Raw genomic sequence first — 17,318 nt, 5'->3', positions numbered from 1 at the left:
TGTACAGTCAAAGAGCTAGTCTTCCACTAGTCTTTGTCAACCACTGAACTTATGCCCCTGGACATCCTTCAATAACCACTTCACATTCAGCTACCTCATGGGTACACCATATGTTGCTGGGGTACACCAAAACGTGCTGCATTCCTAAATCACTGCCTCCCTCTGAGATTGCAGTTACAAACATCAGTGTTCCAGAACACCCATTCTGAACAAGTGACTAGAAGAATTCATTATTAGGTAAGATTTATCAGGCACAAATATTTTCTCTTCAATGCTATGGGAGTTCCAAAGTACAACTACCTGACCTAGAAAAATGCTTCCCTCTCAAGACTGTCTTTGCCTTTCTAAGCCTAATGTCTAGAAGACTTTAGGTTATTTAAAGCCTTTACGAGTCTGGGCTAAGAAAAGGGACAAAAGGGGAAAAACAAATGTAACAGATGCCAAACCTGTATTCTGCAGTCCTAGCAGCTAATATGGAAAAAAGAGTTTCTCTGTTTTGAAAGGTATGCCAAGTATTACATCCCTACGTCTCCTATAGTTCTTTTTTCATGAAATGATACCACAGAATGCCCTCTCCTTAAAACGCAGGAGTTGCAGCCATCCAGTCGATACCTACTGTACAACAAGTAGTGCTCTTTGAGCCTGAGTAGCTTTCAGATTTACATGCATACTATTATCTTGTTGAGTGGGGGGTTAATTGATTGTTTTCCCCCTCAGTTGCATCTGATCTTTTTAAGGCTGATCTTTGGTTACAAAAGAGGCTGTAAAACCTGGATGACAAGATGTATGATGCATATAAACCAGAAAATGAATGAAAAAGCATGTACAAATGAGCCTTTTCTTGTCACTATGGTACTCATTAGGAAATTAATATTTACACTTGATTGAGATCCCCTGTCATCAGTAAAGGCACTGCAGCAGAACAGCGGGCTATCAAAGACGCATCATACTTTCCATCGGCTTTTTTAATTCCTGCATTAGAGAGCAGATACACCATATCAGTAAGTTTAACTTTTTTAACTTCTTTACAACAATAGGGATAAGAAGGTATCCTGAATACAACATTAACACCAAGTTAAGAGAGCTAAATTTCAGTAGAAAGAAAATATAACCCAAAGAGGTGCTCAAATCAACTCTGCCTTAAATCTGGACTACAAAGTTTTTTTGTAGTAAAATATATTTTTCCACAGGAAATTAGTTGGTTACTTGTAAGAGTAATGTAGAAAGATAAGGAAGGGTGTGAAAATATTTTTCTCTTAATTTCTGTGCCCTGCTCAAGGCCCTCTGAAACCACACTTCTCATGGTGTCTCACAGCACTCAGTAGCTACATTGCTGTACCCGCATTATTGTGCAGGAGAAGGCTGTACTTCAGAAGGACCTAAATTCAAAATGGTATTTTTCTTTGTATATCCAGATGCACAGAAAAATGCTCATCTCCTTAAGCACTTCTCCTTGGGATTTCCTGAGCTCAGACCGTCCTTCTAAAGGAGAGCCGGAAAACGAGTCTGTAATAAACAAAACTCTTCTATAGCACATCTAAAGCTGATGGATGCTAACCTGAGCATCCAGTCATTTGAACAGCAATGTCAAGATGAGGGGGATGGCAGGTGAGCTGAAGTTTCCATGTTTAAAATCAAACTCTTATAGTTGATGAAACATCAAAAGCACTCTAATAAATCTGAATCTAATTAATTCCGTGACAAGTGGCTATCCTGGCGGTACTTCAATATATAAATTTGCAGTCATAACTTCACAATATATCTCTGTGGCTGCCAACTCAAATGCCCAGTGATAACACAAATAAAAGACAGTGTCAGTAACTGCTTTAATACTTACAGCATGTGAAAAGGACCTCACCAGTCCTGTACTATCTATCAGGAAATGACAGCTCATTCTGATCAGAAGTCACCTAACAGAGGAAATGAGTGTATACCCTGATCAGGAAGGAGATAACCCTAGAAGGCTTTAGGAGGTCTAGTGCAAAAAAAGAAGGCAGTCACATGGTCTGGGAGAGCCAGGAGCTCCACTCAGGAACAGCAATGCGCAGGGAGAAGACCAGAAGGATAGGTGAGTTTGGTAGGTCCTTGCTGACGAGAGGCCAGCGGCAGAGCAAATCCACAGAAATGCTTTGGGCAGCTGCTCACTTCAGGGAGCAGTGCTTCCTCCAGGAGCAGCTGGGAGAATTTTTCCTCACAAAGACACATACACACACACACACACACACACACACACACACACACACACACACTTTGGCATTTTATACTGCCTGCAGCAGAGATTAGAGTAGGACATACATATGCTAAGTGGCCACTGGCCTAATCTCCCAAGCAGCCTTGTATCTGGACAGGTGGATTCCCACAGAGAAGCAGCTTATGAGAAGAGCTGTTGTTGCCTTATATACAGGCATAACACTGGCCATACTGGGTCAATATTCAGTTATCCTGCTTCCAGCCATGGGCATCCAAGGCCCCACAAAGCCATGTCGTTGCCAATCATCTCCTGGTCATGCAGGTCATCCTCAGCAATAGGGGGAAGAAGCTTGATGGAGGAGATCTGGTGATGGTGCAGCTTGTTTCTGGTCTCTCCTCCAGTCACATCTCTGGCCAAAACACCATTTGGCATTGTCCTTAAGTACATTCGGTATCTTAAGGGAGTGATAGGCACAGTCAGGATGTTCTGCTCTGTGCTTCTCTTCAGTTCCACAGAATTTACCTTTTTGATCCATTGACCCTCATCCTTTCCCCTTTCTTTATTTGTTGTCTCCAACAATCATTTGGCTTTCCCTAGGCCTGTCTCTTTATACGTCCCCTTTTGTTTTGGGGTGATGGGAAATGGCATTTAATTTAGGTAAGGATGACTCTCTCTAACTGGAAAAGCAATAGAAACAATCTGCTCATAAACTGTCCAGGGAAGTGAGCAAGTGTGTATGATACTGCTCCATAATGCTTCTCCAGCCTGCAGTTACTTACAGCTCAGAGACTGCCCGAGCTGGATGTAGATGTGTGTCATCAGTAGCACTCAATAGATTTCTCCTCCATCAGCGTGAGCTGGCTTCCCTTGAATCCATGTATTCTTTCAGCATCCACAGCTTCCTTTAACAGTAAGTTTCCCAGGTCTACAACCAGCTTCCATCATTTCTTCTGAAGCCTGCTTCTATTAAGTCGGTACAATGACTTCCCTTACTTGTATCAGGAGGGTGAACCATTGTTCCTTATCCATCCTTTCCCTGACATGTATCTTTTAATGGACTTCACCCTTAACTGTGTGGGATGGGGTTAGCTCACTAGCCACAGTATTTGAAAGCAATGAAAAAGCGGAAGTCATGTCCACATCTGAAGTACAATATTAAGCAGGCATTTATATTTCTTAATTTTATAGTAAGACAGTACAAACATATCACCGCTCTGTGACCTTTCTGCATCTCTTTCTGTCTGAGAAATTGCTTGTTCTTCAGAAACAATTGCTTGTTCTTCAGTGGCTGATTCGTTAAAACTAAAACAGTCCTACAGCCTGCCTCAAAAAGCCTTTTTCTAACATTTCACTTAATAAGACAGCATCTTATTCACTTCACTGATTTTAGTCCCACAGAAAAATCAAGAAATTACAAAGAAAAATGAGTGCATAGTCCTACGAGTGCCCATGGTCTTGTTTTTCCTGTATCCATTTACAGCCAATTTATATGTTTTAAAGCATCTTGACCATTTCAGGTCTATGCAATCAATGACAAAATTTACTTCAGTTCTGAAATAGCTGAGATGAAGGGAATCTTCACAAAGCCTGGGAGAGTATCAGATGGTGTACTATTTATTTGTTTGGCAACTACGTCACTGTATGTGACAGGGGTGGCTGAGATTTCAAAAAGTGACCAGTGATTCTATCAGGCTATTTGGACACCCAAAGGATGCTCACCTTGTGGCATCCAGAGCCAGAGATACCAAGTTCCTTCTAGCTGGTATCCAAATTACATAAAGCCTTCTGAAAACTCAGCTAAAATTTGGCTAATAATATTCTTGTACAGTGTGCATATGGTGTATAAGCTTCCATACTTTGTCCTTCATTTGAGTGCAGATATCTTCTTATCGACAAACCTTATAGGAACAGTAGCTCTGCCATTATCAGTATATACGTAGTTGAAACAGCCTGTAGGAAGGACTGTGGGACCATAATACTGTACCTAGTAAATACTGTGAATAACATCAGGCTGTGTTATTCAGTTTTCAACCTCTCAGTTTTTACCAGTGGCCCATTGTCCTGAGCCGGCCAAGTGCTATCTGCTGCTTTCAGCCTGGGTCACCCGAGGATGTTCCACTAAGAGTAGTGAGAAATATGTGATTTCCTGCAGGAACGAGGGAAGCATCACAGACATGGATCCTACATGAGACCAGAACCAAACTGACAGTTCAAATCCACATTTAGTCCCTCGTATCACCTGGCTGTTGGGTGTTACGCACCTGAAAAGCAATGAAGCTGGGTCATCTTCCTTCAGCTGACCTGCCACTGACTTGCTCTCTCAGTCCTCTGTCTTGAGCAGTTGGTAGTGCCAGGTCATGAATAGTCCCAAACTGAAACATACTGGTTTACACTTGTACACAGTATTCAGATAAGAGGAATTTGTACCAGTGGTACCTTCAATATGGCATGTGTCCTATCTGGGCTGGAGACAATCCTTATGGAGAGACAGCATCTTCGTCTTAGAGAGGAAAATAAGGCTGTTTGTGTTAGTTATGAGCATTGCATTTTCATGTGTGAAGTTGAAGATAATAACTCTATGAAAGCAATGACATCCACCTCATCTACCTGGTAATAACTTCAGAATAATGACTAAAGATTTATTTCTACCAAACATGCACTATTTTCTTTTTTACTTTCATGCAGAGCCAGGCTTCCTTCCAATTTTACTGTGGCTGCATATCTATCCAGATAATTAGAAGCAACAGTGATCATGTGGATGTTATACACTGTAGGATGACTTTCAATGCCCTGATGCAAAAACCCACTATTCAGTTGGAACTTGGCAGTTTTATGTGCAGTTAAATTTATAGGTAGATAATTGCACAATTTGTGCTTTCCAGAAAGCTTTCAGGCTCCCTTGGCCCAGCCGAAATTGTGAAAGCGTGAAAACTGATTACCTCAATACTAGCAATTTAATTTTACTTTTTTTTTTCCTTCAGACCCCTTCTTTTGTTTCCCCTTTCAAGGGGAAAAAAGTGTTTTTTTTTTTTAACATATCAGCCTTCAGGCTGTACTGAATAGAATGACTTTAGAAAGCCAGCTATTTTTTATGATGTCCCTGAGGTGTATATGTTCAACTCTGCATGACCTGTGTTAGCATGAGAAGAAATCTCAGAAGAACTGCATGGAGATGTTATCTCAGAGAGCAGATATTGTTATAGCAAATATCTTCATAGTATATTTTAATTCCTCTGAACTTCAGAATGATTGTTGCAGATCACTGCATAAATACAGTATTTAGTAAATGCTCTGTTGTTACTTCTTCCAAATGCATTTGGACTTCTGTTTGTTTACTCACCCACTGCTTTTTACAAAGAAAAAAGCTCTAATTAACTGTAATATTTTGGTTTCAAAAAGAGTTAAGTAGGGCATTTTGCACATCTATATGAATTTTAAGTTTTCCTTTTGCCACCTGCAAACCTACATCAACTATTTTTTATTGATGCCTAGCACAACATATTAATATAGGATTTACAATAGATCCCCAGTTATACTGCCAGGTGAGCCTTAAGTCTGATCTCCAGCTCCGAGAGAGCTGCATCAAGATGAATGTGCCAGGATTAGTTCTTGATGGTAAAAGCCTGGCTACAATGTCAATAGAACAGACAATCCAAAAATCAGTTAGGAAAACTGGATCATTCTGAGGTTTGAAATAATACAAATAGTGCGGAATTCAACAGTACGAAGTCCAAAGTCATTAATTCAGAGGTTAACAACGGGATCTGAAGCTCTACAGTGAGGGCTATTCAGCATGAAACAGCCCAAGAGGAGAGTGTTTCGGATTCATTAGTTCATCACAGAAAAAAAATGTGACCATCTATAAGCTGTGGGCATGAAAGGGGCAAATATTTTAGGTGAGGAGTTTTTAACAGAAGCAAAACACCGGTGTACAGAGCAGTAGGATTTCATCTGAAAAACTGCTTACAGTATCATTTCCTACCATATAAGAGATGACTAGAAAAGTTCAGAGTGATGGTGGTCTAGTAATAAACATATATATCAAGCATGGAGAACAATTAAAACAAATGGACAATGTTTTCAAGAGAACAAGTGGGTAAAAGCACAGCCCGTGAATACATTTACATTACAAACTAGAAGGTGATGTTTCTTTAATATTCAGAACTGAAATTCTCTTCTAGTATGAACAGAGTGGGAAAAATATCAAAACAGCTAGAACAACAGAACTCTCAAAAAACAAGCTTAGTTAATTTATAAACAGTTTTATATATCAGTGAGTGTCTTTAGTAGCAAAGACAGGTCTTGCCACCTTGTGAAGTCTGTGTTTTTCTTCATAAGCAAAAGTAGAATTTAATCTAAAGAGAAATGATTGATTGATGGAGGTACGATTGAAGGTATCAGAATATTAATTTAAAATATGAAGTCATTTCTGGACCAACACTGAAGATTTCATCCCTAAAGGTGCTTTTTCTGAGAGTTCACTTCTACTGGGACTCCATTTAATGCAGGGTATTATAAATGACATCACGGACTAAGTTCTTCTATACCAAAATTTCAACTTGAGGATGAAGAAGGCTCCCTAAATTGTGCCCCTTATAAAACAGGAGTAGTTTTAACAACAAAAAAGTAATTTTAGAGTTACATAAATAATGTATACACTACACAGCTATTAAAGGCATAATTAAAGGCATTACTGTTGCTGCACATTTAATAACATGAGAGTTTGTCAGAGCATCTCTCCTTGCTTTCAGATGACAGCATGGTTCAGTTTTAAAGGGAATCTTGGAACACCATCCAAAATCCACTATACTGAGACCAACCACAGCCTGCTAGGTGCTTTTTGGAGTTCTTTGCTTTGTTCAAAAGCTACTTCAAAGCTAAAGAAATGCCTCTCTTAAAGAAAGACATTTGCTTCAATACTCAAAGTTCTGTGTGTTATATTACAGCCATTTATTGGGAAAGGGCAGAGAACACAACCGTCAGTCCCCAGCTTCACCAAAGGCTGCCTTGTATGAGGCTGAGCAAATCCATTAGTCCCTGTTCACCAGCAGAACTGAGATTGTAAATCTTTACACCTGTAAAATGCAGACAAAACCATTTCCTTGGCACAGAGGTATGTGGCATGGTTCTACAAAATGACTAAAATGATAAGTGCTAGAGTGATTAGGGTCCCAGATATTTAAAGCAAGGAAGCTCATTTTCTTAGAACATTTACAAATAGAAGAATAAAGCTCCAGCAAATTAAGCGTGGAAAATAAACCTCCACTCTCCTCACTCTCCAGCAAGCTTGATGAACTTATTTATCTTTCGCAGCACTCATTTCTGTGACTCTCTGCTGGAAAGCTGCCAGAGCTATAGGCAAACAGCGTTCAGCAACTTAGAAGCTGGGTACCTGCTTCAGAGTATCTGGGAATATAAAAATTATTTATCTAGGAGGTTTGCCAGCAATTTCAATAAATTATATTCGGTCTAAAAAAAGAACATCATAAAAAAATCGTCTTTAATTCAGAAGTACATAAAAGAGTATGAACATACATTTAACTTTATAAAATAAAGACAAAAGAGCTGCTAAGCAGGCTCAAAGTTGATAAAACTCAAGAATAAGTTGGTTCAAAAATTAGATAAGATTTAGTACTTAATGGGGTCAAAGCTCTCTTCATTAACCTTAATCCTAATAAGCACAAAAGAGATTCACACCATTTTTGGAAACTTTAAGAAAACCATTGATGAAAATCTCCATACCAATATGAAAAAAAGTTAATTGTTGTTTCTCTCCCTCTAGACTTGTAAATAGAAGTGAGACTGATAGTTTTAAGTAATTTACAGAAGCATATACTATTCAAAATTTAGACGTGTTTAAGTTAGATGTCTAGTCCTCGTATAGCCAAAGGAGAGAAAGAGAGTCTTGACATAATATTCAAAGCACCTAAGGTAGTGTCTTGTTCTTATACCATTTTCTAGAGGAGTTTCTCTGCAGACAAAAAGGGAATCTCTGGAGCCTGGTGTTGTAACTTACAGCCCTAAATAAGCTGCATGAAGTGAGGCAGAACAAAGATCAAGTGAGATTTGTGTCTTGTGCAAACTGTCAGCAGAAATTTCTTGCATTATTTGCAGAGCAGTTTTGCATAGCTAGCATCAAGTCTTGTGGGAGAGGGGAAAGCTTTTAATACAATACAAGAGAATTCTACGGGATTTTGGGAGAGACTATTAATTTTGATACATTCACTCCCCACCACCATCCCCGAGTCTCAGTCCTGCTTCTTTAACATCTTTTATTTCCTATCCAGTGAAAACAGGCAGGGATGTATTATTGAAATGTTTGTTTCCTCTAAAATAAAATGAATAATGCTAATGCAGTAGAAACATTTCAACATTTTTGCACACTTCAACCATTAGATGCCATGATATCACTTACTGAAGCTAAAGGCAGGTAACAGGTCTGTTACAAGCAGTGTGGTGGGGTGGCACCAGTGCAAGAGTAGGGTGTGGGAGACCTGATTTCTCTGCTGCTGGTCTGCCAAGAAGCCTTTATGTACGAAGTCAAATGACTTGCTCCATAACCGCATGAGTAAGTTGAAGTGTAAGATACTGAGACCCACTTTAAGTCCTTTATGTTCTTTGGCAGAGGGCCCAAAGCAGTGGGCTTTCATATGTCAGTATTTCACTGTAAGTCTAATTTTAACATGGGAACAAACAGCTTGAGGTAACAAGTAGTTTCCAAGAAAATTAATATAACTGCTCATCCCATTAATTTACTATGCATCTTGGTAAAATGAGGCATTTAGGATTAAACCTTAGATTCTTTACAGTCAGTTTAGACTTTTTAAATCAAAACTTTCCACGTCTTCTACCCATTACCATTTTTACACTTATCGGGGTTAATATATATTTTTTCTGTGCCTTAGCTGTCAAGGTGCTCTAGGACATCTTCCTGGAATCCTGTGTACCCACATGTTACTTCAAGCACTTTCAAAGGTGCTAAAATCAGGGACCTGAGGTGCCTGTTGCAGTCTGTGGAGAGACATCTTAGCATGAAACTGAGAACTTAAGTTAGGTGCCTGAAAAGGTGACATGACCTCAAGCAGAGCTAATAATCATGCTGTGGGCCAGTGCCAGGCACAGAAGATGGTTCATAGCCGCAGGAGCCAGCACCCCTTCCCCATGGTGGTCTTGCCCCAGAGGAGCTCAGGCCCACCGCAGCATGGTCGGAGGTGGCCGAGTCAAGCCAACACATGCTCCAGCTCCTCTGCAAGGACCCAGGCAGTAGATCTACTGTCTGATAACATGCAACATCATTTTTTCTGCAGCACAGTCCTTGTTTCTCAGGGCATCTCAGAACAAGGAAGGACTGAATGTCCAAACTGAAGTCCTCTCTTCACCCTAAGGTAGATATCTCAGTGAAGTTTTACACTGGTGCTGGCACTGTCTGTGTTGACACTGTACCTGCTTCATGAGTGAATGGAGGGTGCTAGTCTACCTTGGTGTCAGTCTAGTAAATATGCCCAGGGCTACCTGATGCTCCAGGAAGCAACTGCAGTTTTGCACAAAGGCAGTCTCAGACATACAGCAGTCAACATCTTGGGGAAAAAAAAAAAATCCAGAAATTCAATTGTCTGGGTAACAAGTGTTTGAAAAATCTTGTTATAGTGGGCTGTAACTGTAACAAAGAACAGAATTGCTGCTTTTGGAGGAGGAGGGAAAAGAGTTCAAAATGAATGAGCACAACTCCTCGGTCCCAGTAACCTTTATGAAAAATCTGCCTCCTAATCCCAGAGAACTCCTAATCCATTAATAGAGAAACATATGTTCTATTTTAAGTTGAATATAGCTTAATAGATAGCTATAATTACATCAACAGAATAAAGAACAGTATCAGCCAATATGTACTGTAAGTCAGGCAAGTTATTTAGTTTTTCAGCAGTTCAAATATACAGCTGCTCATATTTTTAGTATTTCACATTCATCATTACATTTATTTGCTTACTTACAAACTGGTGTGAAGTGTTACTTCTCTTCTCTTCCCAGCCAAATAAATTACAAGCTGTAGATATCACAAATACTATACAGAAATATGAATTACACATGAACTGGATACAAGGATGGGAAGGAGGGGAAAGAGAAAGAGTCGTTTGCTGTTAAAGACATAGCCCATGTTCTGCCGAGAAAGAGGATCTGAAGGCTTGTAAGTCTGTGCTGTGTGGTGTGTGCACAGTAACATACCCATCTCGGTTTAATATTTGCCAGGCAAATCACAAAGCCCTCTTAAACTACAGCAGCATATAATCTCCTTGAATGTTTTTCTGAGCTCCTGACTCCGGAATGCATAGATAAGTGGATCAATGATGGAATTGCACATGATGAGGATGAGATAAAAGTTAAAGTGGGACATGAAGCACACACAGTACGGGTTGTAGGGGCAGGAGATGTAGAAGATCAGGTGCAAGAAAAATGGTGCCCAGCACACAACAAAAACTCCAATCAGGATGGTGAGAGTGATGGCCCCTTTCATGTTGGCCCCTTGGCGAATAGGGCCAGTTCCCGGAAGAACCGCAATCTTTTTGATATGCATCCGGGCCATCATGAACATGTGGACGTAGAGGGAGGCCATGAGAATGAGCATGGTGAAGAACATACTGATAAGGCAGATGATGACAACACTGCTGTCAGAGTAAATGATGAACAAAATGCCTGACACTGTGCAAGCAGCCCAGATGCACGTAATGATGACCCCTACACGCTTCACCGTCATGATGTTATGGTACTGGAGGGCATAAAAGATAGTAAAATACCTGTCCACTGCTATTGAGAGGAGACTGCAAATTGACGCAAGCAGGGAACTGCAAATCACTGAGTCAATGACATTGTCAATGTTTATGGTAAAGCTCTGTGCATCTGTGTCTGTGCTGTTTAGCAGCGTGATGACAATAGTTTCTGATCCGTTGGATACACTCACTAGCATGTCAGCCACTGCCAGGCTACAGATGAAGAAGTACATGGGCGAATGGAGGTTCTTGTTCTTGGCTATCGCCACAATAACCAAGATGTTCTCCAGCAAGCTGATGATGCCCAGAGTCACAAACACTCCGGGGGAAACAAAGAGTTGCTCGTAGCAGCCTCCTGAGGAGTGGCCCTTGGCGTTTGGCTCGCTGGCACCTCCGTGCGGTCTGTAGCTATGGTTCCAGAAGTGGAGAGGCTGAAGGGTCCCACGCTGCTGGGTGAAATTCATCTTAGGGAGAGCCCCTTTTAGCCTCCTGCTTTTAAATCTGTCCTTTTTGCATCCCTTTGAAATCCTCCTTTGGCTTTTCAGTGGGGGAAGAAAAGATAAAAACAAAAAGCCAGCACAAGGCAGAACGTAGTTCAAAACTCTTTAACTGCTACTACAAAAGAAGGTTTCAGACTCAGAAATGCTGGTTTACTCTCTCACAGATGCAGTTTCTGACCATCATCACATTTACCCTGGTTATCTGTGTCACTGAGTCCCAACAACCAGCTGCAAGTTTGCATCAGATTCTCCCTTACATTCAGTTCCCGTTTAGTTCACAGTTACACGTTCCAGGGTTGTTTTCCTTCCCTTCCATTGAGAGAGGTAAACAGAAAAAGCTCAAGTGGCTGCTGCTGAGCAGAAACTAATTTCAAACTGCAAGCACCATTCTCGCTGTCAGACAGTGCATGCCGGCTGCCTGTTTTATGGTGTGTGGAGGAGAAAAATATGCAGGGGCACTCTCCGCCTCCGCTTTGCCTCCCAGCCAATGGGGCTCAGGAGCTGCGGAAAGTCGAGGGGCTGCTGCTTCTGAGCCTCTCTCAAACACCACTCAGCGCAGCAGATTCGGATGCAGCATCAGCCTCCAGTAGCCACAGGAAATCAGATGGGCTCTTGTAGATTTGCTTCACTTCTTTAACTTTTCGCAATAGTATTTTAATGCCTATTTTGTGGATTTTTGGTATCATCGATTTCTCTCCTTACAACCACAATTGTACTAGCAACCCTACAAAATTCCTGCAGCTGCACTGATGGCTTCTATTTTTAGACTGTGATTTATTCTTCCCTTCTGTGACATAAAGTTGCTCCACTTCATGTATGTGGTAAAATGGAAAATGGACTAGAAAGCAAGAAAATACTCATTTCCTCTTGGGTGTCTCTTCCAGACTATCTATGCATTAACTTTTCTAGGCCTTAATTACCCATTTGCAAGAATGTGGTGTTGAGAGGCTGCTAGCTTTCTAAGCTTGTTGTAATTTTGTATTTTTTTTTAATTTTTAGAAATGGAGGCCATCTAAGGACCAAAAAGAGAGCAAGACTACTCCTCAGAAGCTTCTACGAGTCACAAACAGCTCAATAAAATGTCCTAAAGAAAATAGTTTTGCCCAGGTAATATCACTCTTTGTCATCTTATTTCCAGGAAGGAAAAGATGATAGAATTAATTGTAGCTGCCCTGTCATCATCAGAAATCAGGATGCTGGGCAGAAAAAAAAAAAAATGGAGTACATGAAGGAAAGCAATGGGAGACAAAGTTGCAACCTGTGAGAAATACGGCTCATACACTGGTAATGACTCCAAGACATTAATAAATCTCATAACAGTCCATCCCAAGGGTGTCTCTGTGCTTACCTGACATGAGCTGAAAGTCAGCTTCTGTGTGCTCTGCCAACAAAAGCCCTCAAGACAGAGGAGGAAAAAATGCCAAGTGACTACAAAGAGACAGAGACAAAAGCTATTTTGCTGTTTCCTCTTACAAGCATTGCAACTGAAAATTAAACCCTCCAAATTCCTGAACAAAGGCTAAAACGTAGGTGGATTTTAAAGCTATGGAAGGTATAGAAAAGTCAGTCATTACACCTGAGTGTAAAGTTGGCAAAGAAGTTGTTTGAATGAGTGAATGCTGTCACCTACCAGGAAGGCTGTGGAAGAGACTGTATCTGAGGCAAGAGCCGGTAAACAACAATTTTCTTCACTCTCCCAAACTTTGTTCACCCCTCCTTGTGCTTGCTGTTTTATAAAATGAACAGCTAAATAGACAGACAGGAATACAGTGTGCCTGTGGAAGCATAGCTATCTGCACTCACACCCAAGCACCAGGGTGAAGCAGGATTTTACTGTCACATTTGGATTTGTGGGCCTTCCCCAGACAGATAACTTTAAAAAGCTGAAACATAAACACCAAAGACAAACAAAATAACTTGAGGCACAGGACATCCCATATTTATCAGTGAGGAACTCATCATTCGCCAGAAGCATCCTTGCAATGAAAGAATAGCTTGCTGCTGAGGGCGAGATTTACTTTCCTATCCAGACATGGGGCAAGCCAGGATTCAGAAAGATCTGTTACCTTGTTACTCAGTCCTGGACCAGCACCCACTATCTCCTGCTGCAGACAGGAGTTGGCTAGCTAACTCTTAAGGGCACATCTACAATGAGAGTGCAGGAAGAAAATTTCCAGGAAGACCTGTGTGGGAGAGGAGCTTCTCCTTATACAAGGCTTTTTTCTATACCTACAGCCAGAAATGTGTCATCTGCAAGTTATCCCAAGGAAGTGACAGCTCAGCATCCCTTCCTTAACCGTCTCCATCTATGCTGGGAGCATCTACGGCACAGGGAGCTCTCCCCTTCATGTGCCTTGGCGGAGCCAGAGCTGGGCAGGTTGACAAGAACTGGGAGTGAAGCTGCCTCCAGAGGATATTGTCCTGTTTGCTCCAGCCATCTATCTGTCTGTCCCCTTTCTGCCTCCTCTCTTTCCCTGCACATTATCCCTACTTTCATCCCCACTTCCATTTGGTATCCCTCTTCACTCAGATGCTACTCAGACAATGTGCCATCCTTGATTTGTCTCTGAAAATAGTTATAAAAATGCAATGTTGGTTATAGCATGTGAAAGAAAAGGACAGTTCTTTCCCAGCTGCTACCATCTCCACCTTGCCGTGAGGAAGGGTGTGCTCACTAGATACCCCCCAGGCTGTCTCCCTGAAAACCAATCCTGAAATCAGACCCACTGTGCAGAGACACCCTACCTAATTCAGCTGGGGTCTGGAAGAAACCTAGCCTTATTTGCCTCCATGGCTCAGGTCTGTGCTAATTTAGGAACTACTGCACCATCATTCACCTCAGAATTTTGGTTCATGCTCTGCAAGTCATTCTTGAGGCAAAGTTACTGTTGTTTTGGTGTGCTAGCTGTTCATATTTGTAGGACAAGGGTACATGACTGAAAGCAATGGACTTAGGGTAGCTTAGCAACTCAGTTGAGGCACTGTAGGGGAGAATGCACCATTAGTCTGCTCTAACTACAAGGTAAAACTTGTTATCTGAGCGTTTTTCTAAATGAGAGAAAGTATATGTGTGTTTAAATATTTCTACAGTAGATGGATGTGGGTGTCCGGCTCTCACTTAACAAAACCCAAACCACATAATTTTAAAAAAGCTCAGAGGAACCTAGCTCTCACATGCCTGAAAAATATGGTGATATTTTAGGGGTTTTACTGATGGATAACAGGAGTAATACGCAAGTTGAGCCAATATTTGTTTAAAAAATCACACAGAATCACAGAATGGTTGAGGTTGGAAGGGAACTCTGGAGATCATCAAGTCCAACACCCCTGCTCAAGCAGGGTCACGTAGAGCACATTGCCCAAGACCATGTCCAGATGGCTTTTGAATATCTCCAAGGATGGGGACTCCACAGCCTCTCTGGGCAACCTGTTCCAGTGCTCTGTCACCCTCACAGTAAAGAGTTTTTTCTTCATGTTCAGACAGAGCTTCCTGTGTTTCAGTTTGTGCCCATTGCCTCTACTTCTATCGCTGGGCACCACTGAGAATTTGGGCCCCATCCTCCTTACGCCCTCTTGTATTGGGGAGCCCAGAAATGGACACAGTACCGGATGTGGCCTCACCAGGGCTGAGCAGAGGGGAAGGATCACCTCCTTTGACCTGCTGGCAATGCTCTGTCTAATGCAGCCCAGGAGACCATCGGCCACCTTTGCTACAAGGGCACATTGCTGGCTCATGGTCAACTTGTTGTCCACCAGGACCCCCAGGTCCTTCTCCACAGAGCTGCTTTCCGGCAGGGCAGCCCCCAGCCTGTCCTGGTGCAGGAGGTTCTTCCTCCCTAGGTGCAGGACCCTGCACTTGCCTTCGTTGAACTTCATGAGGTTCCTCTCTGCCCATCTCTCCAGCCTGTTGAGGTCCCTCTGAATGGCAGTACAGCCCTCTGATATCATCCCATTTGCAATGACAGTGCACGTTATGCAAAGAGCTTTGCACTTCTCGCTGACCTTCTGGTTTCTGTTGGCCCAATCCTCATGTTTCTCAAGGTCCCTCTAGACCAAAGCTCTGCTGTTTGGTGTATTCACCACTTCCCCTAACTTACTGTTGTCAGCAAATTTGCTGAGGGTGCATTCTGTATTAATATCCACGTTACTGGTGAAGAAATTAAACGATATTAGCCCTAGTATTGATCCCAGGGTACTACACTTGTTATTTGCCATCAGGTGGACTGTTGACCAGTATTCAAAACATTGATCACTACCTTTTGAGCCCATTCGTCTGGCCAGTTTTCAACCTGCCAGAGACTGTTCATCCAGCCCAGACCTCTCCAGCTTCCAAATGACAATGCTGCGGAAGATGGTGTCAAAAGCCTTACTGAAGTCAAGGTAGATGCAGTATATACCATATATACCCACTGCTATCCCCCCGTACACAGAGCCAGTCGTTTGTAAGAGCCAGTTGTTAACCTCTCAAACATTGTCACAAGACAAGTTTTTGTAAGCAGGTTCTGCATGGCAGTGGCAGGCCATGAAGGAGGCGTGCAAAAAACCAGGGCATGGGGCTGCCCCTGCCTGGGAGAAGCTTCTGGAACCCAGCAGCACAGTTCAGTTGGGCAACGCAGGGGGGACGGGGGTTGGGGGGGTGCACTGGAGGGCGCACAGTCCCGCTTTCTGATTGGCCCTGACATCGCAACGTTGGGGGCAGAGACCACCAGAGACCTGAGAAGCCCCTAGACCATTTCTGGAAGGTTCCAGAAGGGTGGGCTGCGCATGACACAACCACAAACACCAGCCATGTGCCCAGTGTTAAGGAAGCTATTAAGCTGCAACTGTCTAGAGGTAGCCGCTTAGCACAACTTATATAAAACTTGCTTAGCATGAGTAGCTACATTTGCTGAAGCCTTAGGTCGCGCTCAGATAACATGAGGAAGTTTCACCTAGTTCAGTCAGAAAGGGCCCCAGAGACTCTTCGAGCTGGGAAGATAAGGGAGTTACAAGCAGTCTGTGTGCCTGTGTCTCACACTCCGACAGGGAGGATGTGCAGGGCGTCAGGACCTTGAGAAACAAAGCCTACTCCCACTGCTGGGGCAGCATTAATTGTTGTGGTCTGGAATTACCTCCTCCTCGTCAGCATCTTGAGAGACAACAGCGGGACCCAGCAAGGAATGAAGGCACATCTGTCAGCAGGAGACGCAATAGTAAAGATAAGGAAAGAAGCAGCCTGCCGAGGGACAGCAATGAGACCCAGTAAGGAGCAAGAGACCCCAGACCTGAATATTACTATTGGTCCAAACCACCACATGAGGGGTGGAGAACTTAGACTGAAAAGTTATAATTGCCCAGGGATTTCTTTGTTTCATTTTGAAGTGTTTATCCTCTTGTAATTTTCATATTTTATTTTTTAACTTTTCTCACTTGACATGACAGCAGCATTTAAACCAACCATCTTCAGCTGTGAGAGCATAAGCTCCTGAAGCTTGCCTCTTTTCCTCATGCCAATTAGAAGAGTAGGAGAACATAGCCAACGCAGCCACAAAGAGCACAGAAACATATAGTCTCCCAGCAAATGATACATTTGCACCTACTTGAAGATGCTATAGATGTGCATAAGTGGTTTGTTTTTTTGATTAAAATGGCATGAGGAGGACAGGGTCTCTGAGCGCTGAACCAACCATTTAAGACTGATCTCATTTCCATTTTAGGCAATTACAGTTGTTAAGCCTAGTGTGTGTCTCAGGCAGAGCATTTGCTTGGAGTCAGTACAGCAAAAACTGCCCCTGCCTAAGTCTTTTAGCCCCTCTTCCACCCCTCCAAAATAATCAGTTTTCTTTTACTTGCTTGTAAATTTAGATGCTTGTCTTCTCAAACTCA

General features: G+C 42.3%; 1 protein-coding gene across 1 annotated transcript; it reads right to left on the bottom strand.

Annotated features, from left to right (window-relative positions):
- Positions 1 to 9,810: 9,810 nt before the first annotated feature.
- On the bottom strand, positions 9,811 to 11,909 carry MC4R (melanocortin 4 receptor). The gene has a single exon (XM_026115675.2). The coding sequence runs from the start codon at positions 11,415 to 11,417 to the stop codon at positions 10,422 to 10,424; it is 996 nt and encodes a 331-aa protein (XP_025971460.1). The 5' UTR covers positions 11,418 to 11,909; the 3' UTR covers positions 9,811 to 10,421.
- Between the last annotated feature and the right edge of the window lie 5,409 nt (positions 11,910 to 17,318).

Source organism: Dromaius novaehollandiae, chromosome 2 (genome assembly GCF_036370855.1).
Source record: "Dromaius novaehollandiae isolate bDroNov1 chromosome 2, bDroNov1.hap1, whole genome shotgun sequence".
Lineage (NCBI taxonomy): Eukaryota > Metazoa > Chordata > Aves > Casuariiformes > Dromaiidae > Dromaius > Dromaius novaehollandiae.
Note: the sequence above shows the minus strand (reverse complement) of the source record. Positions and strands in the feature narration are given on the sequence as shown.

Excerpts from the sequence above, each read along its gene's own strand:
- MC4R (XM_026115675.2), bottom strand. The coding sequence starts at position 11,417 with ATGAATTTCACCCAGCAGCGTGGGACCCTTCAGCCTCTCCACTTCTGG.